The sequence below is a fragment of the Psammomys obesus genome, unplaced genomic scaffold, assembly GCF_907164565.1.
Source record: "Psammomys obesus unplaced genomic scaffold, mPsaObe1.curated_primary_1811, whole genome shotgun sequence".
Taxonomy (NCBI): Eukaryota; Metazoa; Chordata; class Mammalia; order Rodentia; family Muridae; genus Psammomys; species Psammomys obesus.
The window spans coordinates 9,173,955-9,200,685 of record NW_026591598.1 but is presented as its reverse complement, the minus strand read 5'-3'; the positions used below and the strand labels follow the sequence as shown (position 1 = coordinate 9,200,685).

At 56.6% G+C, this 26,731-nt stretch overlaps 1 protein-coding gene across 1 annotated transcript; it reads right to left on the bottom strand.

The window, feature by feature from the left end:
* Positions 1-1,192: 1,192 nt before the first annotated feature.
* On the bottom strand, positions 1,193-14,084 carry Sdc3 (syndecan 3). Its single transcript, XM_055610983.1, has 5 exons — positions 14,079-14,084; positions 10,273-10,390; positions 8,348-8,970; positions 5,638-5,929; positions 1,193-4,979 (listed from the first exon to the last, which is right to left on the bottom strand). Exons 1-5 carry the CDS (start codon positions 14,082-14,084, stop codon positions 4,813-4,815), a joined length of 1,206 nt encoding a protein of 401 aa, XP_055466958.1. The 3' UTR covers positions 1,193-4,812.
* Positions 14,085-26,731: the final 12,647 nt, after the last annotated feature.

The window sequence follows — 26,731 nt, the reverse complement described above, 5'->3', positions numbered from 1 at the left end:
CTCAGAGGAGCATGAACGGTGTTGAGTGTAGCACAGAACAGCAGCTCCCATTAAAAGTGGGGAGAGGGGCTGGAGAGATGGCTCAGTGGTTAAGAGCTCTCTCTGCTCTTCCAGAGGGCCTGAGTTCAATTCCCAGCAACCACATGGTGGCTCACAACCATCTACCCTCTACTACTCTCTTCTGGTCTACAGATGTGCATGCACACAGAGCATTTAAAATAAATAAAATCTTTAAAAAAAAAAAAAAAAGAAAGAAAGAAAGAAGGGAAGGAAGGAAGGAAGGAAGGAAGGAAGGAAGGAAGGAAGGAAGGAAGGAAGGAAGGAAGGAAGGAAGAAAAAAATCATTAAAAAAAAAGTGGGGAGAGCCTGGGAACAGGCAGTGGGCCAGGTGCTGCAGGCACCGAGCTCCCTGACTCTTGTGCCCAGCAGAGGCTAGAAGGGGCCTTGCCTCACCCTGTACCTAGTGAGCCAGGCCACAGAAACATGAGGTCTCCAGGGTCCCTCTGTCCCTACCAAAATACTACGAGCAGGTTAGCTGAGCTGTTCCTCACAGAGCCTTTCCCCCTGCTCCACAGGGAGCACATGATCATTCCACACTGTGGCTAGGGACACAGGCTCAAAGTGCCCAAGGCTTTGCCCAGAGCCTGAGAGTGGGAAATGCCACCACCTGAACACAAGAATGGGCCCATCAGCCAGCCGGGTGGCGGCAGCCCATGCCTTTAATCCCAGCACTTGGGAGGCAGAGGCAGGTGGAGCTCTGTGAGTTCAAGGACAGCCTGGTCTACAGATAACAAGTTCCAGGACAGCCAGGGCTACACAGAGAGACCCCAACTCCAAAAACAAAAAACAAAAACAAGCAACAACAACAACAACAAAAAAAAAGAATGAGCAAATCAGACCCCATGGGCACAGTCTCCCCTCGTGCATGGCTCCAGCTACCACATCCTAAACGCCAAGATTCTCCTTACAGCCTGAGGCTGGAGTCTCCCCCAGGAGACGGACCCGCAACCCCCATTCACCTGCATTCATCCAACCACCACCTTTACCTCAAGGATCCCATCAGGATGCTAATCCATTGCCCCTAGGTCATTCTCCATCTCCCCAAGGGGGCAGTGGCTGAGGTACAAGGTAAGCGTGGGCTGCCCCTCCCGAGCACTCCCTCACCCATCTCACATGCAGTCCACCACACAGCATCTTTTCAGCTTAATTTTATTTCCTCTTATAAATGGGCACAGCACAGGGAAATGTTAAAAACAAACAAACAAACAGAAAGAAAGAAAGAAAGAAAACAAAACAAACAGAAAACAAAACAAAGCAAGCCGTGTCCTTCCCAAGGCAGGGGTGAGCAAGCACCCATGGTGGGGTGGACCAGGCCTTGGTATCTTTAGCCGACTGTCTTTCCTCCATTTCATATTTAAGTTTTTGGCCATGAACTCAGGACAGGGAGGATTAATAAACAGGTTATAGGGAAAGAAAGGGTAGGAAGAGCCTGGGGAGGGGAGAAAGCCCCCATTCCTGGTGGACCAGGGGCGGGGAGGGCTCTGTACAGGAGAGAGGATGAACCAGTTTTGGGGGACACTGTCTCAGGGGGCTCTCTGGAGCCACACTGTTCTACGAAAAGTATTTACATGCATTCACCAAGCCGGGGCCAGGCACACCCAAGGACCCAGAGGACACCTGGGGGAAGCCAGGCCATCAGCCCCTCAGATGGTGACTCCAGGGCCCAGGTTGGGCCTCTCTGTGGATCTGTACAGTGTGGGCTTCTATTTACAGACACCAAGACTGGGGCGGCACATCCCAAGGAAAAGCCAGGAGAGCCCAGGCAGCCACCCCTGCCCTGAAAGCAACGTTGGCTCTGCTCTGTGTGGTGTGAGCACCAGCCTGGAGGCCTGGTGGATAACTAAGCCAAGCCCAGGGGGTCTGGCCCCAGCATCCTAAGCTCTTGTTTGCAGGCCCTGCTCAGCCAGTCCCGGCTGTCACCCACATGCCTCCTCTGGCAATCGAAGGGGATCAACCTTGCACATACAGTCCCTAGTCTGGCCCCCCAAGAGAGATAAAGTCTAACTCTGAAGCTCTCTAGCCCCAGCATGTCTTACTTCTCTTGAGAAACCAGGGCCTGAAGAGTTCTAAGACACATCAACTCCTTTCATTCAGAATGCACTGTGCTTTCCAGGCATGCCGGCCTTCAGAACGCCGTCCCGGGAGCACTGAGGTGTCTCTGGACTGTTTGGGCAGGCTCTGCACGTACCGCACTGTTTCTGGGGCAGGGTAAGGGACCCTGCACCCACATTGCACTAGGAAAAGTTCAGTTCACCCTTGGAACTGAGCTCTTTTAAATCGTCCTGGCCTCATCAGGCTGGCCCAGTGTTCCTGGACTGCCCATGCCGTTAACCTTCAGGTCAAACTCCATGAGCATAAAGCCTAGACCTTGGCCTCGGGGCCTGAGTCCCATACATATGGCCCATGGCCTCTCCTCTCAATTGCTGAGGACCCAGAAAAGGAGTGCTGGTACCAGGGGGCCAAACCCACAGCCCCAAGGTCAGAGCCACCCTGAGATGGGAGAAGTAGATTCTAGCCCAGCAACAGAAGCTGGGGGCTCCTGCCCTGGTCTCTGGTGTCCGTCCTCATTGGACTGAGCACTTGGAGGCTGCCTCCCCCAGCTCCCAAGCCTCCTCACCAAAGCTCCAGTCCCCAAGATAGCAGCCCACCAGAGGAGAGGGGGAGGGCAGGCACACAGGCTCTCACCTCCTCCCACCTCCTCCCTAACCAGCTCACCCACTTCAGGGAAGACCCCGGCCAAGCTCCCTCCTCCAGGTCTCCTGAGCCTTAGGACTCCTCTCCTTCCTTCCCCACCTCAAAGTCTGGGCCCACTGGCTTCCTTACAAAACTCTAAACCCTACCAAGGGAGTCATGGGGTCTGGAAGACAAAACAGAGCCTGATAGTGGTACCCCTCCCACCTTAGAAAGACAAGCTGTGCCAATTGCCTAGATCCTGCCTCCGTTGCCCAGATGTGTGCGGGTCCTCATTCTTCCCAAGTCTGCTGTTAGGGAATCTTTAAAATGAAACAGAAAAAAACCAGGCCGGTCCACCTGACTGGACCTGGAGCATGTGTGAGAGATGGGGTGGGGTGCCGGCCAGTCGCAACCTATGCTGTGTCCCTTTGGTGCTGAAAGCTCCGGTGGCACACACCCCTTTCCCAAAAAGAGAATGGTGATCCCACATTTAAAATAGTTGTGAAATAGTTCCCACTCCCAAGGGTAACAAAGACAGGAAGGTAGACTTGAGGCCTGTGGCACGCCTGTCCCCATTAACTGCTCTCAGGGCCTTACGGCATTGGGATGAGGCCGCTGGTCTGTGGGTCCATCCGATTGTAGCCAGAACTGCCAAGCTGCCTGGTCAGTTGTGTCCACAGAGGGGACCCCGGGGTGGGTAGGCTTGAGGTTGGCCTCGCCAGGCCAGGGCAGGGGACACAGAGGGCCTGGGCGGAGGCCCGCCCTCACAGGCACTTTGGAGACTGTGTCCTGGGAGGCAGACACAACTCCTGGCTCAGAGCAGAAAGGAGATACATGGAGACCAGGGACAACCCACACAGCTCATTGGTCCTGGGAGACTTTAACTCCCTCCCCGACCTTCAGCCTAGCTTGGGGCATCAACCCTTCTTCCTTCAGACTTGGCTGGCAGAGGCTAGCCCCAAACCTCCTCTCTGTGAACCACTGTGGGGAAGGAGAGACTGCATCTGTGTGGGATTGTGTCTGACATCAGCTGGGATTATCATCTATGCGGCTGGTGTAGGTGTCATGGCGGGGACCAAGTGGAACAGGGTGACTCTGGGGGACCCAATATGGGCTGATGCCTACAACTCTGTCCTGCCTTCCTCAGTGACCCAGATGGTTCGAGGAGCCAGGCGCAGGACCAAAGTATGTGTGTAAAGAAATAAAGTGGGAGGAAGGTGGCACGGCCACCATTGGCGATGATGACAGTGGCCTGCATGGCGGAAGCATCAGGGCGTCTGAGCACTATGTGAAGGAGGGGTGTGTGTGTGTGTGTGTGTGTGTGTGTGTGTGTGTGTGTGTGTGTGTGACATCTCACTGGCTGGGTAATAGGGACTGAGTATGTTTTTGTCTCCTGCGTGAACAGCATTACAGGATTATAGCAGTGGCTGACAGAGGCAATGCGGCATCCCCTCTCGGGAGGGACACTAGGGTCGCCTCCCTCACCGCTGGCTGGCTGCCCTGTGCACTGAGGAAGCCCTTTCCCTGGGAGGCAATGCAGAAAGCGGTGCAGCCTGGGGACATGTGCATTGGGCGGGGGAGAGAGAACGGTGACCCCATAGCAAGCTCAGGCTGGTGACAGAGGACACCCTCCTGCTGAGAGAGGCCTTGGGACAGCAGCTCGAGGCTGCCACATCTGGATGATATGGAAGTGGGTGGGGGCTAGATGTGCCACGTGTTGGTCCTGGAAGCCAGCGTGATGGCCTCTGTAGCAAGAAGAGGACATCAGCAGGCACTGTGGGCCATCTCAGTCCTGCCCTGGCCCCTATTTCTACCAGCAACCCGGGGCTTCCTTCCTCTTGTCCATGGGACACAAGATCCTGAAGCCCCAGGCTGGAGGGAGTGAGACTAGAGAAGGGCTCTTAAGAGCACAGTCTGGGACAGATGGCGGCGCCCCTGCTCCTTAGGACTATCTGTTATTCTGGCAGCCTGAGCAGAAGGAAGCAGGGTCAGGCTCCTCCCCAGGCCCAGGCCTGGGCTGTTGTGGCAGGGACCGGGCAAGGCGGCGGCGTCGAGGCTGCTGGAGGCATGAAGGCTCTGCTAAGCGTAGAACTCCTCCTGTTTGTCAGGTTTCTGGTACGTGACGCTCGCCTGCTTGGGCTCCTCCAAGGTGTAGCTGCCCTCGTCTTTCTTCTTCATGCGGTAGATGAGCAGCGTGACCAGGAAGGCAGCGAAGAGGGCGCCCACCACCCCACCCACAATCACGGCTGTGGAGAAAGAGACAGAGGTCAAGGCCCAGGGGCAGCTGTGAGGGAGTGGGAGTGAGCAGACGAGGGATCATGGACCCGGTGTGTCAGAGACACAGTGAAGGTGAGGACAGTACTGGCGACACCTATTTCCAACGCCTTCCCGATGGCTCAACACAGGCTGGTCAAACCATCCCTGGGATGGAGGCAGGTGTCCTGGTCCTTGTCAGGGTCAAACACCATCCACAACCAGAGGCTCCACTGCCTTATTAGGAAAGGAAGTCCCCTCCCCCACGCTGCCAGAACTGCCACACCACCCACCACCGTCTCCACGAGGAGTTGGGAACCCTAATAAAAAGTCAATTTGAGCCAAGCAGGGTAAGCCTTTGAGGACCTTGGGTCAAGGTTGGGTCAAAAGTCAAGCCAATAGACAGGTCAGTAATCAGCACCTAGGAAGGTCCCAACAGCGTCAGTTGGGGTGACCCCAAGAAGCAGGGGTCTAAAGTCAGAGGCTAAGGAGAGGTCAGAGGGTAGAAAGAAAGCTCTAGAGAGAGAGAGAAACAGATTCCACAGGGGAATGGAGAGGCAGATGGAGAGAGGAATGGAAGGATATGTTCAGGGGGTAAAGCCCCTGATCTCCCATGCCATGCCCACGTCACGCCCTGGAGCCTGGCCTCACCTACAAGCACCTCCTTCCGTTCAAGTATGCTCTTCTGAGGGAGCTGAGCGGCCGAGCTGCCCGAGTCGATGGCATTGTCATGGAGCCCAGGGCCTGGGCGGGCACCCTTGGGCAGTGTCCCCAGTGGAGGTGAGGGCTTGGCCGCGGCTCCTCCCACAGCCACCACTTCATTGGCTGTGTCAGGCTGTGTGGTCTCTTCCTGCAGCTCAAAGTCCCCGCTGGGGCCCCCACTCACTGGCACCTCTGGCTCATCCCGGACCACCGTGGTCAGAAGGGACTCTGGAGTCGGGGTCTGCAGGAAGGGTAGGATGAGCTGGGGTTAAGACGGAGTACTCCGTATACACAGCCTCCACGGCGCCTCCACCAGGTCGGACCAGCCCTGGCCCTGCTTAGTCCCCAGTGCACCCACAGCACTGTTCCCCACGGAGAAAGGGTTAGTGGTAAGCAAGCCTAGAGAGCTGTGTGGCTTCCTCGAGAACACTCAGCTAACCCACGGCGGAAGTAAACCGAAATCTAGACCGGTCTGATTCCAGAATCTGTGCTTCCAATTACAGGACCTGATATTTGCTGTTCTCATCCTGGCCACATCCTGTCCCCATCCTGTCCCCATGACTTCCTCTCCAGCTGCCTCAGAACAATCTTTGGTCGATTCCTGCCCAGGAGAGGGAGTCGTCTGGAGGGACTGCTAGGCGTGGCTCTGTCCTCACACATAAGTAAGGCCCTTCACCTGGAAGCCCGTCCGTGAGCAAACTTGTGCTATAGGAGCTGGTAATCCCAAACCGACCTGGTGACGAGCCCCGCACAGCTCCTCACTGCACAGAGAGAGCAGCTGGGGGCTGAGGGGCCGAAGCTGCTGTGGGAGCTGCTGTGGGAGGGATGAGGGCAAGAAACACAGCTGCTTCATGAGGCTGTGGTGGGGGTGGAACTGAGTCTGTCAAGGACAGGCCCCACAGAGGCAGGGCTACACCTGCTTCTGATTCTGGGCTCCACGCCTCGCTATTGTTCCCCCTTCCTGTGAGCCCCCCTTCTGAGGGAAATCCTTGAACCTGTGTCCTATGGAACTGTCTGAGGCCTAAAAGCGATTGCAGGGTTTAAAGGGCAACTCCACGGCCCCAGGGGCCCTGCCAGGTGGATGGCAGGGCGTTTTGTGGCTCTCTGGCGTCACCATGTCCCTTTCCAGCCTGGTACACACACACTATTTTCCCAGACAGGGGCTCACGTAGCTCAAGCTGACCTAGAACTGACAACCTAGGGAAGGACAGCTTTAAACTTCTGATCCTCTTGCCTCCTCCTGGTGCTGGAATCACGGGTGTGCACCACCACACCGGCTTTCCTAAGCACACTCATGGAGCACAAGCATAGGACAGGTGGCAGTTTTCTGGTCTCTCTCTCTTCCCCATGACCCCCATCATGCTCTTCCCTTCAGTCCCCTGGCCTTCCCAGCCTAAGCCTGGCCCTGGAGACTGGCCAGCCCCAGGACCCCTCAGCTTCAGGAGCCCCCATCTTCAGGATCCCCCTTCCCCCCCACCAGAATTTGAAACCTGATTCACCTACTACCCGAGGAACCTAGAAAAATGGCTCCCTCCACCTCACCTGTAAAAAGAAGTGATCACATCAGGATGATGGGAGAATATGGGAGTGGCAAAAGTACTCAGGCAGAGTGCCTTGCACTCGCCATAGCACCCACATAGTCACCCTCAGGCCGTGATGATGACATGACAACCATGGCGAAAACGACAGTGACGAGAGCTGAGCAGCCAGGTGTGTTTACTGTGCCAGAATTCTAAGTACTGGAAACAGTCAGGAAGCACCGTTTGCAGACAATGACAGGCCTCTTTCCCTGTCTCTCTGTCTCTGTCCGTCCCTCCGAAACGGTTTTACTGTGTAGCAGGCTGACCTGAACTTGCAGCAATTTCTCCTGCCTCAGCTTCCCCAGGGCTAGGATTACGGGGGTGTGTGCCTTCTCTGGTCTTCCCTCACAGATAAAGAAGTGAAGGCACGGAAAGGACCAACCACCAGCTAAAGTCTTAAGACTAAAAAGAAAAAAAAGATGACAGAAGGCTTAAATCCAGGCTGACAACCTCGTTTGTTTGTTTCTTTGTTTTGTTTTTCAAAACGGGGTTTCTCTGTGTAACCCTGACTGTTCAAAAACTCTCTCAGTAGACCAGTCTGGACTCAGATTTGAAGACCTGCTGCTTCTGTCTCCCAAGAGCTTGGATTAAAGGCATATGCCCCCACCACCCAGGGACAACCTCTTCTATTCTTTCCTTTTCTTTGTTTCATTTTTGTTGTTTTGTTTTGCTTTGGAGATAGGGTCTAGCTCTGGCTGTCCTGGGAACTCACTCTGTAGACCAAGCTATCCTTGAACTCACAGAGATCCGCCTGCGTCTGCCTCAAGAGTGCTGGGATTAAAAGAGTGTACCACCATGCCCAGCTGGTTAACAATCTTTTACTGTCGCTCTTGACATGACCTCTCAGCCAGGCTCACCCATCATTTCCCAAATCCACCTAATTGGTGTCTTGGCTCAACAGCAACCACAACCCAGGCGCCCTGGCTCTCTGACCTCCCCCTATCCCAACCAGAGGCTCTCACCCAGCAAGCTCACCAAGGCTCCCCCTTGCCTGGCTCATCTCCTGGCACCTTTTGGTCCCTGCCCAACCCACCTCGATCCACTCTGTATTAACTAGCACCCTCTCCCATTTTCCTCACCTGAGCCACCTCCGTGGGTCCAGGAGCAGTGGTCCCCAATGGCAGGGTACTCCTCTCAGTGACGTCAGGCTCCTGGGTGGTGACTGGCCGAGGAAGGGCTCGTGGCCGCGAGGTAGCTGTGTTGACCAGCCTAGGCGTCGGGGCCTCCGTGTCCAAGGTAGCCACAGTAGTGGGCGGTGAGGGTGCTGCTGGGGTAGTGGCCTGGGCTGTAGCAGCCGTGGTCATGGGGAGAGGCAGCAGGCCCTGGATGCCGGTGGCCCTTACGTCAGCAGTGGTGGCCATGGCAGGAGGTGCTGCAGGAGTGCTAGGGACCGTGGTGGCTGCTGTGGCAGGTGCTGTGGCCATAGTAGGGGCCCCTGCGGTGGTGGCGGCAGTGGTAGGTGTGGTGGTGGATGTGGTGGCGGCCCTCTGGCTGGGCTCTTCCAGGATTTCTGTCACCTCTGTCACCAGCGGGGGACTGGTAACTGGTTCGGGGCTTGGGTGCTCAGAAAGGAGCTCCTCAAATGGGGTATCCACGGGCTGGACAGCGGTTGTGGGCACCACGGCAGGTGCCGTGGGCGCAGCCAGTGCCATGTCGGGGACGAACTGCAAGGCAGTCTCAAGGCCGGACTCCTGCTCGAAGTCTGTAGGGGCGGGGAGAGCGAGAGCCCTGGGGAGTGGCTGCTCCTCCCCGCCAGATCCCCCAGCAGGCACTGCCTTCCCAGCAGCCCACCCCACCTCTCCAACCAATTTCCCCAGGAAAACAAGAGAGAAAGGAGGAGGTTTGGCCAGGTGAGCTAGCCCGTGCCTAGCCAAAATCCTTGAGGGGGCCATTGCTCCCAGGCAGTCTGCCCTGCCTCTGACATCCCATCCTTCCTGAGTCCTAGCACCTGGTGACTGAAGCCTCTGTCTGGAATCCACTCAGGGCTACAGGAGAGCGAGGTCTGGCCTCTTGGGAAGGGCCAGACCCAAGGACATGTCCTGCACAGACTCAAGGTGGTGGGTGGTGACCCCGAGTCAACCCACCTCCCAGACATGAGCAGAGCACCAGAGGGGTGAGGCCTTCTTGCAGAGGACTTCCCAGGCCACATAGGTGACTCAGGGAGAGAAGGAACGTGTAGGGAAGAGATGGGGGAATGAGGAGATGTGAGAGGCTACGGGAAGCCTGGCTCATTGAGGGCTTGAGTCGGCAGAATGTGAGCCGGGAAGTGACACTTTAGAGGATGGCACCAGGTTAGTGAAGCCCTTAAGCAGACCCTGGAGGGAGACTAGACACAGCTGGAGCAGCTGAGGCGTATGAGCCTGGGACAGTCTGGTCATAGACCCATCCCCTGGCTGGACCCATCTCAGCACGCTCTCTCAGTGACCGATTCCAAGGCCGCACTGACTTCCTGTCCCCACCTCTCAGGGCCTAGGAGAGGAAGGTCAGTTTCTCAGCCGATAGGAACACGGGGGCTGCTAGGGGTCAGAAGTCACTCAGCTTCCTGGACACAAGGCTGGGGACAGAGCTCTTGGATCTACCATCACCCTCAAGACAGACCCAGTAACCCAATCCCAGACCCCTGAAGCTCTCTGTGGCCCTACCCTCACCCTGAGCTTGGCCTCTGCTGATGGACCCAAGGGGCCTGCTCCAGAGGCCATCCCTGCTGAGGATTTCCCATGGTCCACACACCTAATTGGTGCCGAGCTGGGAACACTGAGTCACTGAGTAGCTATGTTTCTTCAACCGGCCACGGCAGGCCCAGGCTGCACACACAGGCCCAGGGACAAGAGTCCTGGGCTCCGGAGGCCTCCCTAGTCTACTCCCTGCCGGAAGGAAGCTCTGCCCTCCTCCTTCTTAGGGTCTCGATCTCCATTCAGTGACAGGACTCACACAAGTGACCTTAAAAGCTCCTGGGCTGGTGCGAGACACGAGAGGCAGGCAGGGAGACTTAGGGATTACTTACAGCCAGAGCCCGACCCGGAGTAGAGGTAATCCAGTTCATCGTCAGGAAATGAGTCGTCATCTCCCGAACCCTCAAGGTCCACCGGCCTCTCGAAGTTCTCACTGCGCCAGCGTTGAGCCTAGGAGGGTGCAGACACACGCAGGGCTAGGCACCCAGGGCAAACAAGCCTATACAGGCCCAAGAGACAGCAGGCGCGTTCACGGCAGAGTGACCCATCTGTGCTACAGAGAGCTGGGCATAGGCAGGTGGCCACTTCCCCGCCTACCAAAGGCCATGGTAGCAGTGCTCTCTCCCTTACCTTCAGGTTGCCACTAGGGACCACTCCTCCCCCCACCTCCACCCCCGTAGCGATGGGAACCCCTACATTCCAGCAGGGCTCAGAGCACACAGTGAGGAGTCTGGAACCAAGTCAGGTTGCTTGCAAACACGGCAGGTTAGCTTCCTCATAGGCACACGCAGACTCAACGCAGGCCCACTGTCAGTCACCTCTGTGTGAACAGCACCCACCCCACGGACATCCTCAAGATGGGTGATTTCAGGTAGCAGGGACCAGCCCAACTCACAGGTGAGAAAACCGAGGTCCACTGCCCAGGGAGCTGGCAGTGAAATGAGGTTTGGGATCCCAATGTCACTGCAAACCGCCAAAGGCAGGAAGGTAGTTCTATAAGACAGACGTGGGTGCTGGGGAGGCCGAGGGCCCAGGAGAGATGCGCTAGAGCAGGCAGGGAAAGCAGAAGAGCACTGTCCGTGCTGAGCCAGCCCTGATGCTTCCCCTAACGCAATGTAAGCTCCCGCCTGGCCTACCCCACAGGATCTGAAGGCCCAGGATCAGCACGGGCTCCAGCAGACTTCCACTTCCAGGGGTCCCCAGGCCTAGGAACCCTTCAGAGTCAGAACGTGGGAAGCCTCGAGCTGGGGGCACCGGCTCTAATTTATAAGCCCTCAGCTGGAACTAGCACTGAATGTAGATGTAAGTGGCCTGGATGCGCTGTGTACACTTCTTGCGATCCCCACCCTCGGAGCTTTGCGGGGAAGCTCCCGGGGTTAGGGTTTCAGGTCCAGGCCAGTTACATCTTACAGCTGAAATCCAGAAAGAAAGGCACCATAGGTGAGGGAAACTGAATACCTCCCGGGGCTGGTCAATGCCGCCGCCTCCCTAGGGCTGGCCCAGCCTGCCCTGCAGGTGTGCTGGCACCCTCCACAGCCCCTGGTCCCCCGTCTCAGTCGTGCTGGTCACTCTGCCTACCTCACCCATCCAATGCCCACCTCCTTCTTTTGAAGGGCATCCCACGCTCCTGATGCTTATGAGCAGTTTTGCTGTTTGGGGGCTGTTCCCGTTCACCATCTAGGAACGAGGTGCTCTGTGAAGAGGGCCAGCCTCGTCTAGCAAGGTTCCTGGCACTGAGGAGGCTAAGGATGACAGATCTGAAGTTAGGAGACATGTTTATCTCCTGCGGATGGCTAGAGGTGGGATGCAAAACCACCAGGCTGGTCACGGAGGACCCAGTGCCCAGGGGCTGGATTTCTCTTGGAAATAAGTTCTTTTCCAGAGCAGTTGCACATGAGAATGAAAGCTGATTCCACCGATCAGGTAGTGCCTGGGCATCGGCTCCGGCTGGCAGTGGGGAACGATGGAAGAAGTGTGAGCAGGGGAGTCACTAGTCAGTAGACTGGCACAGGACTAGATTTACACTCGGCCTCTCACACCCCTGCCACTCACGGGCCCTGCTAGAGTTCATGCAGAGCCAAAGAGAGACTCTTAGTCCTGGCTTCCTGCCCCCAGCCCCCAGCACCTGCTCTAGAGCCCCAGCCAAGCCAGCCAGGGCAGGGAGCCAGGAGGTACTCCTCATACAAAACACGCATGCATGCGAGAGCGCGCGCGCGCGCACACACACACACACACACACACACACACGTCTGGAATAATGAATTAATCAGTATTTACTTTCTACCCGTGAGTCACGGGATGAAACAATTAGTGTAATTGCCCCCGTGACTAATCACTGGGTCTTCCTCCTTTGTAGACATCCTAGGAGCCCAGAGCAAGCCCATCACCACCCACCAGCTCCCAGCTCTGCCCAGCCCACACTCCCCAGGTTCTGGGCTTCGGGAGCCACACACATTTACCAGCTAGAGTCCCTTGGGGGCGTTGGACATCTGTCCCTCTCATTGTCCAGCCAGTAACCTAATGTCACACAGCACTAAGCAGGGATCTCTTTCTTTCCTTTGAGGCAGGCTTAGAAAGGAAGATTCTAAGAGATCTGTCATTCCACAGACCCCAAAATAAGGGTTAACACAGGAGCCAAAATGGGGGACTCCTCAAGGTTCCTCAGTGGCCAAAAAGGGCTTGCATGAATCTAGAGACAGCTTTAAAGCCACAGAGACCCTGCAGGTGACACAGCCAGAGACACAGACACGCACCAACACACACTCACCTCCAATCAGCATCGAAGGCAGTATACTGGCATGCCTTTGGGGGCATGCGAGAGAAGTTGGGGTGGGGTGTTCTGTGCAGCTCTGAGCTTAGAAAGGAGCATATAGCCTCTCATGAACCCATCAGCCAGCCACTCAGGTAGCACTCACCTAGATACTATTCATCCTGGCTCAGTAGCCATTGACATGACAACGGTTGCCGTGACAACCACATTCTCCATGCTAAGGACCAGGAGCTGCTCCCCACAGAGCTGGAGAGTGTGGGAGAGGGAGATGGTGAAGGATCAGAGGACAGCAGGGATGGAGAGGGGGAAGGCCATAGCAGGCAGGGCTGGGGAGAAGGGGAGGTGAGAATGCTGGGGAGGGGAAAAATTCTCACATCTCAATTTAGCCTCACACTCATCAGGGGCTGCCGGGGAGAGGCAATCTCAGCGATTTCCTGAACATGCCTCCAGTGGGAGGGCAGCCAATAGCCCGGTAACCCTGAGGTCACCCTGTGCTTCTGAGGAGGAGGAGGCCTGCAGGAACTCTAGGGCTGCTGGTAGCTCAGCTCCCGGGGGACAGCCGAAAAAGTGACGAGGTGACAACCTTCAAGCAGCAGTGGAGAAAGCCTTAAATGTCACAAACTGAGGAGGGGAGCAAAAACAGCATCTCACCCCTGAACGGCATCTGCCTCTGCCTAACTTCACACACAATGAGCACAATTGTCCGTGTCACCCCCTGAAAGAATAGAGCCCCAGTGCCCTGGACCCTGTTGGCCTTTCTGCCTGGCCCTTCCCATTGCTCTCCACAGAGGCAGCCTACAGCCCCTGTGACTGAGCAGCCTGCAGACACCCATGCCCCAGCAAGCGGCTGAGAGGAGATACAGCCCAACATACGCATGCACAAACTACACACCCCAATGTGCCCCCATGATACACACATGCCCAAGTACACACACAAGTATACAGTCCTTTGGACACACACTCAAGTACACACACACACACACACACACACACACACAGGCACACACACACAGGTGTATACACACCCCAACACATACACGAACATACACCCCAGCAGACATATATACCCCAATGGACACACACCCTTCAACAGACGCCCTTATACACACATGCACACATAAACCCCAGTACACACGTACACTTGTGTACACACACACACCTGTACACACACTCCTTCACACAACCCAATGGACACAGCCTAAGGGCAGTATTGACAGACCTCAGTGCCCATGCCCAGTAGTGTGAATGTCAGCACACACCAGTCCCACCCATGCCCATGCCTTAGGGGACTCCTGAACAAATGACTCACCCCTACAGCTGCCCCACACAAACCTCAGCAGACTCGGGGCCATATGTGTCACAGCTCACCTCCATGACCAATATGGCTGCTGTGTGTGCAGACGAGCTCCCTAGGCCACAGGGCGCTCCTACGTGCTGTACTGCCAGCTCCATTCAAGCCCAAACATCAGACCTTGAGTCCATCCCTTCAGGCTCGCACCCCAAGCCACCACCCGCCCTGGTCCAGCACACACCGTGAGAGGGAGTACCCTTGACATGTTTGCTGCCTGGTGAAGGTGAAAAGCCAGTTTCTGCCACTGGGGACCTGGGGACCAGGCCATCATCATCACGGTCCCCCCCTGTTGGAGGGGAGAGGTTCTTATCCTCTGTCTACAGAGTCCGACAGCAAAGCTGGCCTACCACCAAGGCATGAGAGCCACCCTCATCCCGAGCCTTTCTCTCTGAGTGTTCCAGGGCCACCCCGTGTTCAGCCAGGACCCAGGGTTCCTACGGACGTGACCAGCACCATTTGCCCAGCCTGACACCCACCCCAGCACTCAGCCCCTACCTGTGCTTGCAGCACCACCTGCTCTCCAAGCTCGGCTTCAGCACACACGCCCTCCCCGTGGATGCCACAGCAGGCCCCTCCAGCCTCCCAGGGACCCAACCTCGAGACTGCACAAACTCACGTGTGCATGTGCCTCCCTCATCATCACCTTCTGGAGCTGACCCACAGCCTCAGCCCACAGAGACATACCCAGACCCCTCCCCAGGGATGTGAGGAATCTGACCCTGTGGTAAGCAGCCTCCCCTAGCCCGTCCATTCACAGGCCCTTCTCCCTAGTGCCACAGCAGCTGTGGAGATTACTGGGCTCCTGCAGGCCGCCCCATCTCCGCAGACTCCCCGGCCAGGACCAAGCTAGATGAGGCCTCATGTCAGACATGTCACCTCAGTCCACAGAAGCCACTGACCATGGCTCTGAGACACCGACATAGTCCCAAGGGACCCTCTCCACCTCTTTCCCCACCAGAACCTTCTAGAGAGACAGGGCAGTGCAGGGGCCGGTCCCTTGGTTTCTCCTCCGTGACATAAGATGGTGAGAGCAGGCATCTTGAGCCACTGGGAGGGGTGGCCAGGACCTGGCAAGTGGCGAGCAGGACACAGGGTCAGTAGCCGTTGACTGCCAGTTAGGTTAGTGTCCCCACGGTTTCAGAAGCGAAGCCACCGCCTCCTCCTGGAGGAGGCAGAGGACACTGCCGATGCCCAGAGAGCTTGAGCGTCATTGCCAAAGCCACACAGAGAGCTAAAGAGAGAGGCTGGAGGAGGAGAGAGGCTGGGTGAGGTGCAGAAGCATTCAGACACATAAATTAGGTCAGCCGCCGGGGGCCAGGAGCCCAGCACCCTGTGCCCTGCTAATCACGCTGCGAAAGCTAGAACAACATCAAGTGTAATTAATTCTCCCCCAGTCTCCTTCCCCTAATCAGCCAGACTGGGGCTCCACTGTCCTGGTGACCAGAGACAATGTGAACTGGGCTGGGAGCCCAGCATTCGGCTCTGACAGTCTTGGGTTCAAGTCGAGCTCTACTTATTTGCTGGGTGTCTCTGGGCAAGTTACGTAACGTCTCTGAGCCTATATTTGGCTAAACAGTGGCGATAATAATTTATGCCTCATAGGGCCGTTGCGAGGATCCAGTAAGTGCAGAAGGGGCATGCGGTGCCAGGTAGAGTGCTGGTGCCAGTTCATCTGCGGCTGGTCCCACGGCGTGCATTCCCATACCAGACCTCAATTTTTAAGTCTAAACTAGGCCTGAGAGATCCCAGTGCTCAGTTTCCTCTCTCAACAGATGCAGGGATGGGTGGGAGGGGAGGAGAGCAGATTAGCCTGACCAGCATCAGAGAGGGGGAGTGGCTTGTCTAAAGACCCACCGAGGTGATGGCTAGTTCCTGGACTGGAGGTCCCTGTGGGCTCCGTCCCCAAAGGCCCTCAGCCCTGTGAGAACTCAGCGCCTCTCATGCTCACCAGCTCCGCCAGGGAGACCCAGAGCCTCTCTGCAGGAATGTTGGTTGTGGCCAGGCCTGACAATGAGCGCATGGATACCTCAGTCCTGCCCCTTTCCACTCTTACTCCCCAGCTTCCCCTCCACCCACCCCACCCCCACAGCCAGAAAAAAAACGCCTCCGTGCCCCCTCCCCCACTGCCACCCTGCCTAGCACATCCCAGCCAGGAACTCCTCGGCAAAGAAAACCAAGATGGCAGCTGCGTCCCTCCCCTACTGTGTACCAGAGGATGGGGGCGGGGGCGTGTCAGCAAAAGCTCCCTCCATCACCTTCCCTAGCTCCCTGGTGTCCCCCAAATCTCTACCCTGCAGTGGTACTGACCCTCACCCCAGCCCAACAGTGACCAGGTTACATAAGTCTCTCTCCACTTCCAAACATGCTTCTCCTCCTCCCCCTTGGTAAAGTGATAGAGAGAGAGAGAGAGAGAGAGAGAGAGAGAATTAAATAAATAAATAAATCTCAGGTTACAAAGCCCAGGTCAGGACCTCTCTAAGTTGGACCTTCCTACCCTTTTAGAGTTGGGGCCTCAAGAACAGGAGCCCCAGGGCAGTAGGACAGAAGGGGAACGGAAAGCACTGTTCATTCCCAACGATGGGAACCATTAAATGAGTTAGTGTACATGGAATAGTATGTACCTGCCAACAGTTGTGTTTTCACACACCCGTGCTGCCTAACTGGGTCCCTAAAAGGTCTGAATATATCCCAGATTTTTGAAAACCACCAACTCCTTTTGGAAGAATATTCCAGCTTAAGAAAAAGTTGTCCACTAAAGGGACTGTTGGGTCCGTCTGCCCCTCAATGCCTGAGCGGCCCTGGATGGACACCAACTCTATCGCCCTGCCCTTCCAGATGAAACAAAGGCAGGATGGCTGCTCCGGGGCATCAGAAGGGAGGCTGGGCCTAGGACACGTTGGCACTTAATACTATCACCAGCAAGTTCCAAGGGGAGGCTACTAAACATGGAGTCCAGCCAGTCTAGCAGAGCCTGCCACAAAAGGGACATCCCTGCATTACATTCTGGAGAAGCCAAAGAGGCCAGCAGACTATCTGGGCCGTCTGTGGTTTCCCAGCGCTTTGCATCAGGCTTTAAGAGCTGTCCATCCTTGACCCCACACACACTTCCTAAGTAACCCCACAGCCTGCTGGTCAACGGCCTCCTCAGTCCTCTTCCTCTGTGGACACTGCCCCCCCCCACACACACAACAGGGACATACTATTGCAGCTGGCAGGCCTGGCTCCCCCACCCCCCGTCCATCACCCTGAGCATGCTGGCCCAAGACACAGGCACCCACCCAGGAATGGGGTGCAGGCAGCTGCTCCATGACACATACTGTCTCCTGGGGGTTTGGATGAAGGACAATGACCAGCCCTGGAGAGCCAGGAAACGCCTCATTCCAGGCTGAGGCAACCCCTACAGGCCCATCCATCCCAGCCACCTGCTCATGTATGTCCGTCACCCTTGAGACCACCCCCACCCATTGCTCCTTGATTCCCAGCCCTAAGTCATGTAAAGGAGGACCGCCATGGAGTCCTCAGTCCTCCAGCCTCTGCCTAGACTTTCTCCCAGATTCCCCAGCTCCTGTCCTCAGGCCTCCGTGGCCTTTGCTAGGCTTGCTGGACCATGTTGGGTCATAGGCTCTTCTCACTTCATTTACAGACGCTAAGGCCGCTGACCACCAGTGTGTCCCGACAGGACTTGAACCCATGACTGAATCCTGTGCCCAGAGAAGCCCTGAGCCTCCAGGAGTGCACACAGGCCCAGGGTAGCGGTACGATGCATCCCCTGGGCATTTTTCAGGAGGACACCTGTGTCATTCCATCCCTCGCTATGAGGAATGGTTAGTGCTCTGAGGGGGGGGCACTCCCCATGGGCCTGGTTCTTTGGCTGCATACAGCCTGGGTTCCCCTCACAAACACCTCGCTGGCGGGGCCTTATCCTCACTCCTCACTTGGGAGCCAGCGGTCAGAGAGATACAGCACGTGGCCTCGAGACTCACAGCAACAGGTGTAAGATACGACACCGAATCTGGCGGAGCCCCACAAGCTTCCTATGGAACAGTGGCAGCTCCCTGTCTGCAGCCTGCTGGCTTATCTGCCTCATTTGAGCTCACACACTAGGGCCCCAGGTCCCATCCTTCCTAAACCTGTCCCACGGGAGGAGGGCTGCTTCATTTCAGGGGACGAACGGTCCAGGCTCTGATGCTGTGAGCAGTGAAAGCCTCGGGAGCCACCATCCCCATGCCCGGGTAGAAACTGGCACATACAGGATTCATATAAGACACCAAGGGAGGTCTGACTGGCAGAGCTCTCAGAGCCTGCCTAGGACCACACTTGTTCCCAGCCACCCTCAGCATGATTCCTGGAAGACACATAGGTCATCCAAAGGAGCAGGGACTCAAGCTAGACCGAGCAAGGGCCAAACCCCAGCACTGGTTCTCTGCAGCTGTGCAACCCTGGACAGAAAGCCCACCTCTCTGAGCCGTGACTTCTTTGCTTTGCTTATGTAAGCTTAATAACAGCATTGTCAGGGGATCCGACACGGCGGCCCCAGGAAGGAACTCCCTTCTCAGCAAGCTGCCCACCTGGACTTCCACCTCCCACCTGCAGACCCTGGCGCAGGGTAGAAGGCCATAAGAAGGGAAGCACAGGACCCTGGGCACAGCAGGTGGCCAGTGGGCAGAGCCCTCCTCTCTTCACCTCACTCTCGGGCTGTGGGTCGTCTGTCTCCTTCAGCTGTGTACTTCCACGTGCTAGGCCCTTGAAACAGCCCCTCAAGGGACAAGGTCACCCTGGGCTTTGAACCTTGTCCACCGTACCATCCCATAGACACCTGAGGAATACAGGGTCCACTGTGCTCAGAGGTCAGGAACAACCAGCTGATGAAGCTGTGGGGGGGGGGGGGGGGAAGGAGAGCAATCTCAGACCCTGCCAGTGAGACATCAAACAGCGTGGCCACTTTCAAAAAGCAGCCCACAGTTCTCCAGAATTCGAAACACGGGGTACCTTTAGGACCCAGCAGTTCTGTTGCATTTTATTTTTAAAACAGAAAAGCGGGGCAGGCGAGAGGGCTCAGCTCATTAAGGGTGCTTGCTGCCAAGACCAAAGACCTGGGTTCAAGTCCCAGAGCCCGCAGACTAACCCAGAGGTACCTTATGCTTGCCACCCGGAGCCCCAGGGGGCCCAGCGGTCCTCCCAAGTCTGACACCTGGCACCTTGAATGCACCTCCGCTCCTGATGGAGTCTCTACTAAACATAACAAAGGTCACCTGAACACCAGCGTGGTGACACAGGGACGGTGCATCTGGTAACGGAGATGTTCCCAAGTGACTTGTGTGCGTGCACAGCATGCGCCCCACGCTTCCAGACAGGACTCGGCATGACGGCTCAGGATTCAAAGGCATCATTCAGAAAGACACACAGTCTGAACTTTATGAACTGTTTGTTCATAAAAAAAAAAAGTTTGTTCTGGAATTTTCCATTTAGTGTTGTCACGCTGTGGTTGACCGAGCACGGGGAGTAAAGCCGTGGGTATGAGAGACGGTCTGAACTCTGTGGCACGTGAGTGTCACGTCAGTACAACTCTGTAAGAAAGGTAGGCCGTACAACTGAGGCGAGGAGGCGAGGAGGACCTTCCGTCAGGTCACACAGCAAGGCCTGGCCTCAAATTCAGAATCTCCAGAGAACTTATCCTATCTATACCCTTGCCTCATCTCAGCACTCCCGTCTGAGCAGCCCTTGCTAAGGGAAGCAGGGAAACAGGACCCAGCCAGGTCTCTGTGTTTGCGGGGCCACCGGCTCTCAAAGGGCTACAGGAGGGTGCAGGTGCAGCTCCCATCCTGAGAGGGACCCAGGGGAGAAGGCAACTCCCAGAGGGTCCTCGGGAGGACCCTGCTGGCTGCCCTAACAACAGATACAGGGCCAGGGGGGGCGCCAGAGGCCGGACACAGTCCATCTGTACCCCTACCTTGTGACTGTCCAGTGTAGCCTCAAGGACAGACAGCCCTGTGGGCTCCAGGATCTGTGCCTCAGCCCTGCCCACCTCCATTTGGCTCCCAGGCTAAACCTCTACCAAGCCAGCAGCAGCTGCCAAGCCCCAGGCAGTTTCCGCTCTCTGCTCCCAGACGGAGGCGTCTGTCCCGAGGCCTGGCCCGGGCCCCATCTGCCTGCCTTTGTCTGGCAGCTTCTCAGCGTCCCCTCGGTGACAGGGTGGAGAGAGCACGAAGAGCCCCATATGCCGTCTCTGCCCTCATCAGCACCCCAAGATCCTTAGGCCCTACAGGTCCTGCCCTCCACCTCAACCTGCCGCACAGGCTTCCCACTGGGCCCTGCCTTCGAGGACCTTGGGTGATCTGGCCTCCACCCACTCTACAGCCCAAAGATAAAGATACCACATCCCCTCTACCAAGACACCCCCCCCATACCCTTTCCTGGGTAATGAATAAGAGAGTGATGAATAAGGAATGAATAAATTGGAGAATGAATAATTAAATGAGGAAGAAAACTGATGAGGAAGGGAATGAGTAAGAGAATGAATGGGTGAGGAGGATGAATGAATGAGAGGGGGAATGAGTGAATGAACGAGGGGACAAATGAATGAGTACCAGATGGTCTTGCCTGGGATCCAGCTTGGAAGAAGACAGTGTCAGTGACAGAGGGCCTGAGCTGCAAAGATGGCCACCGACCTGGATGTCAGCCAGTGGACTGTTGCCAGGACAGTCTTGTTCACAGAGAGTGGGATGGAGGCGGGGATGTCACCTCTGTGGTGGCTGAGACTCCTCCCACTGCCAACACACTGGTCCCAGCTTGAGGCTACCACCATAAGCTGGACAGCAGGCCGTGCAAGCCCTAATGCTTCCCTCAGTGGAACGGGGACTTTTCAGTTTACAGAGACACAGGTAAAAAGTGACCTGCTCAAGGACACCCAGTTGACAAGCAAAGGCCCAAGTCACAGCCCTGACCCCCAAGCCACCTCCATCTACCATCCGTAACACACACTGCTATCCATCCAAACCCGGCTATGGCTGACTGGGATGGGAAGAAACAGGCGGGGCTCAGCACAGCAGCCCTGTAGCCGTGGCCTGGCTTGCTCAGTGCCAGCTACTGCCCCGTTCTGCTGGTAACCGACAAAGCCCTATTCACCTCCAGAGCTTCCTGCTCAGACCTCCCCTCCACCTGGACATGTCCCAATCCTAGCTGTACCCATGCTCAGGACCCAAAACATGATGTCTCCTGAGCTGGGCTTCTTATTCCTGCTTCATCAGAGACGCTCCAGTACCAAAATCAGAGGGCCTCAGTGGTCAGGGCTGAGACTGCAGACAGGTAGGTAGGTAGTTAAGATGGGAGATGCCCCTGCTGGCCTCTCTCTACTAGCTGTCCCTTTCCTGGGGAACGCACAGCCCTTCTCTCCACTCTCACGCTGTCAGCACCCAGAATTTATGAGTGGCACATAGAGCCAGCTCTCTGAGGGGCCGCACGTTAGCTTTTTGGTGGATGAAAGTGAGGCACCCCTGGGAGCTGGGCAGGAGACAGGGCTCCCAGTGTCCCCTCTGCCCTTGCCTTAATCTCCCTAAGGAGGCCAGATGACCAGCTGCCCGTGGCCAGAGCTCCGGACCTTGGGATTAAGAACTGGATTAGGGACAGGCCTGTTCCCGTGAGCACAGCGCCAGCACTGTGGCTGAACCGCACCTAGCCAGAGCCAGAGGGCTCCCGGAAGCACGCAGGGACACTGTGTGCGCATGGCATGGAATCGGCTGTGGGTGTGGCTGCTGTGTGAGTCCGGGCCTGTTTCTGTGGGCACAGGGGGTCTTAGGAGTAATACGTGGGAGGAGGGCCCCTGCCGCCTGTGACTAGGAAGTCACGCGCTGTCCCGTCTTCACGTGTGTGCCTGAATCGGCACTTGTGCACCTGTAGGAACGCATGTGCAGGCCTGTTGATGTTAGGCGTCTTCTGCTCCAGCTTTCATGTCGAAGCAGGGTCCCTTGCTGAACCTGGAGCTCAGTTCCTGGGGGCACAGCTAGGCAGCTTGTCCAAGGGACCCCATGATGGGTGGGCCACCACACTCATTTGGAGTTTCCCTGGATTCTAAGGATCCGGACCCGGGTCCTCACCTTTGCACACCCAAGCTTTGGCTACTGAGCTACCTGTCCGACCTCCGTGCGCACACCTGACCCTCACGGCACTGACGCAGCATCTCCCAGCTTCCTCCACCAAAACCCATCTGCAGCCCCCAGGTTGGGGATGGACATGAGCAGCTGAAGAAGGGGACGAGGCAGTCTTTGGGGACTCTTGATCTCTAGAGCGTAAGCCACAGTCCACTCGTGCTGCCCCAGGCTCCTAAGCGTCAGCTTAGACACGTGGCAAGACCCACACACACCTGCAGGCAGATGACCCGGTCGCTCAGCGGAGTCTAACTCCTGACAGAAACATGACGGTTAACAGCAGGCGAGAAAGGGTCACCCAGGTGCCATCACAGCGTCCATGCCAGATCTAAAAGGGTTTCCCCGCTTCATGTGAGAACCCGATTCCACAAGCTCCCCCGCTCCCAGAGGGTACAGACCACCAAGACCAGGGTCTCCTGTCCTCAGAGCTGCTTTGGCCTCAAAATCCTCGTGGGTTAGGGGGAGAGATAACCAGGAGGCGAGGATTCCTAAAGGGATGTTTATCCCGGCTCTAGCCAGACCCTGTCCCTCCTCCAAGAATCAAAATCTCCAGTCCCCAGTCAGGGCCAGGGATGGGAGAGGTCCCAAACAGCCAGGGAGGGAGGGAAATCAGAGTAGGAGAGAGAGAACACAGGGAGGGGGGGAGAGCAAAGGTGGAGGGAGAAAGGGGGGCAGAAGGGGGATACTTCAGGAAACCCAGCCCCCAGGGCCCGCTTTCACGGAGTCAAAGCACCCCTCCACACACCTCCACACCCGGCTGCCCCTAAGCTCAGGCGCTGTGGCGACATGTCTCCAGTTTCACTCTACTTCCCTCTTCTCCCTGAGCTTGGGGAGGGGAGGTCATACAAGGGAGGGCCAGCGAGAAGAGACAAGGCGTTATAGTTGAGGAGAACCAGAAATAGATCAAAATGAGGATGTGTGAAAACGGGGAAAAAGAAACAATGCAGCGATGTCAGACCCTGGAAAACGAAAGAAAGTGGATGTGTGAGTCGGGCAGGGAGGTGATGTAATGGGAAGTGGGGGGGGGGGGGTAGCAGCTGTAACAGTGTATCCAAGACAGGGTTCCCCCAGAGGAGAGGTAACAATGTAACCCTGTGGGGAGCCAGACAAGATGAAGCAACCAGGCAGGATGCGGCTTGGCAAAGAATCTTAATGTTCAGAAGAGCAAGGCCTGGGAATCTAGAAGAGTTAGGACAGAGAGAGACGGCTCCCTCTGTGTTTGGCAGCTAGGAAGAAGGGCCACCTGGGCTGGGCTTTGAAGCATGAGTAGAAGTTCACTGGAGAGGAGAGAGAGAGATCAGACATAGGTGTGAAAAAGTCAGACAATGGGCGGCCCGAGGGTCTTGGGTGGGGCAGTGTGCAGGGTGTACAGGGCGGAGGAACCAGTGTGAATCCGTGCATGATGAAAATGGATGTGGCACAGATACAGGACACAAGAGCATCTGGGGCAGCCAGAGGAGGCTTCTTGAGAGAACCAAGTGGAACCAAGCTTGCATTCTGGGTAAAATGGAGACAGATAAAAGACAAAACCTGGCGTAGGGTCTGGTGGCCAGCCCGGGGCTCCAACAGGTTCTTAATCTCATCTTGGTCATCAAGTTGCCTTTAGGTTGGGTCCTCTGCCGCCACCAGCTCCCTCCCACCCAAAGCCTGGGTTAGCTTCAGCAGGGACAATGGTGACAGAACTGTCCTCATCATCAAAGTCAAGGAGGGTCTGGCCTGGTCCAGCAGCCAGCAGCCACACAAGTTCAGGGATCCGGCAAGCGGCTCGCCTTAACTCAGTCTTCATGCACCATGAGACCCCACAACCACTCTGCTGCTGACGGTTCATGTAAGAGATGGGACACTAGCCCGGGACTGCATGGGTTCGAATCCCAACTCAGTCCTAACTAGCTCTGTGACTCTGCACAAATTACTCCATCTCTCTGTTTCTATCACATTTATGAAACTGAGATAATACCAGCATCTTCCTCACAGGGCTGAGTGAGTTTTCATGCGTGAGGTTTGGTATCCAGCCCCATCTTGGGCCACAGGCCACACCCTCCGATGCAGGGGGGAACAGAGGTCTCACTTCGCTGTGGTTCACATTGTGAGCTGGGCAGAGTCTGGAGTTTTCCACACAGGCCCCTGGAGTGGCGGTGGGGCTGGAGCTAACTACTTACCCTCAGAATGTGCTGAGTCCCAGAGCCAGGGACCTGGAGTGGCCAGCCAGTAAGGCCACATGCTTAGCAAACAGGGGCAAAGAAACACCCTCCATCCCAGAGAGAGGCATGCTCCCCTTCCGTACAGGGTGCTCCTCCTCCAAGGGCAGCCCCGCTGTTTCTCTCCACAGCTCAGTCTTCCAGTAGACAGGGGCCCTTTCTGCTTATGTGCCTTTGTCTACCCTGGCCTCTCTGTCATCCTTCAAGGGCCGGAACCAAGAACACTTCCTTCACAAGCCCTCCCTCGACCTCCAGAGTCAGAGCAACACCTCACGTCCTTGACTCCTTCCTTCGCCATGCTGGAGCTTCATAAGGTCAGGAGTCTAACCCCAATCGGCTCATGGGTCAGATGGGGGCTGTGGGAACTGGCAGGTCCCAGCAGGCAAGGACAAGTACCCAGTATCAGACTCCCCACCCAGGGTTCCTCCTCTATCTTAGAAATCTTACTCAGAGCCCAGGCCCTGGGTGGCCTGGGTGTGAGTGATCATGTCCCCAGGGTCAGAGAGAGACCAGGAAGGAAAAAGACTCCCACCCAGGCCCAAGAGGAACCATGAACAGGGCATGTGAAGGGTATGAGACACTTTTGTCAGGCTCTGTCCTCAGCAGTGGTTACTGGCAGGCCCAGATCACGTCATCCAATGGCCCCATTGCACAGATGGTTCCCTTTCCTTGGATGAGTTGCTGGAGCAGTCACCTCTGAGCCCAGGCAATCTTAGAGGAAGTTGGTGCTAAAAATAAAACCTGCCACCCTTGTAACGAGTGACTGCTGAGCCAGCTCTGCCTCCCAAAACCTCACGAGCCAGGGGCCACCGGTCCCTCGACACACAAGGGGGGACCCTTCCAGTGGCAGAGCTGGGCTTGCCCTCAGTGGGTGAGAGTGGCCTCCGGACCCACCTCTACAAATCTCACACCCACCCATAGCCATCTGCAGCCGGGCAGATTGGCTGTTCAGACTAATAGCACAAGCCCCGAGCATGGGCCCCGAATACAGTAGGCACCCAATAAAGGCTGCTGCACCAACTGGGCAGTCCGCCACCATCAGGATCCAGGTCCCACATCCAAACCTTTATCACCATGTGTTCTACTCGGTGCCCCAGTGCCCCGGGCAAGCACTTGGAAGAATTCGTACTACAATATTTGCCTTGGCATGCCCTTTGCTGCCCAGACCTCAGGGTTCCACATGTAAGCTAAGGTGACACAACATCCCGCAGGCTGCGCTGGGGACCCAACGGTGCCTCGTGTCTAGCAGAAGCCTGTATGTCTGCCTCCACCTTTCTGACAGGAGGCACCTGGAAGGCAGGAATCGGCTGGGATTCGGATGCCCCCAGCTGGGGCAGTGACAAGAGTCAGGAGAAGAGGGTAGATGAACGCTCACAGCTGCCACACCCTGGAGTAGTGAGCCAAGCGTGGGCTCCACCAGGTACCCAGAGCAGAGGCCAACAGCACTCCCTACTCCCGGGATTCCTCAGCTGTCCCAGACCTGAAGCTGGAGAGAGGGGGGCACTAATGAACCATCACAAGCCCCCTCCCCCCGCCCGTTTGGTGTGGGCCATCGGCGAGGGAACTGGCAGTCAGCCCGCTGCATGCTTCCACAGACTTTCTTGGCTTCTCTGTGACTCTTGCAGCCTGGCTAGGAGCTGAGGCGGGCACGGGGTGGGGGTCCAGCAGGCAAGGACAGGATGCAGGATGCTCCAGAGCTCTAGGGCGCAGCACACCCCCCGAAGGTGTGGTGACAGCTTTAGCCACGCAGGGCAGAGCTCCAGAGTAGGCAGCCCAGCTGAGCGCAGACTCTGCGTCCTCCCGGCCCTGTGGGCCCTGACGGGAATCTGGCCATCCCAGAGCCTTGTAAGTAAGATAGTGCTGCCTACCAGTCTCCCAGAGACGCTGGAAGGCTAAGCGAGCCACCTCTGACTGCAGAATGAACTACCATGTTTGGGCAAGACCCAGGCCGTCTGCAGAGGGGCACTGGCTGAGGGTGACCAACTCTGCAACCCCCCCCCAACTCCAAGGTCCCTTCTTAAACATGCTGACCCAGTCCTGGGAGATGGACAGAACACAGCCAAGAACTCTGAGCTGAAGGACTGTGGGTGTGTGGGCCGAGGCTGCTCGGATTCCACAAACACCACCCTGCCCAGGGACTTGCACACAGGCAACTTGATCTTCCAGGTTCCGGGAGTGCCAAGGCCTTGGGGTCTCAACCTGCACTGCAGAGGACAGAATTCCCAGCAGCTCAGCCTCATCTGGCCCAAATCCAGCCAGCTGCAATTGGGAGTCCCAGCCCAACCAAGGTCTCCTACTCAGGGCCCAGGGCTCTGCTTCAAACCTGGC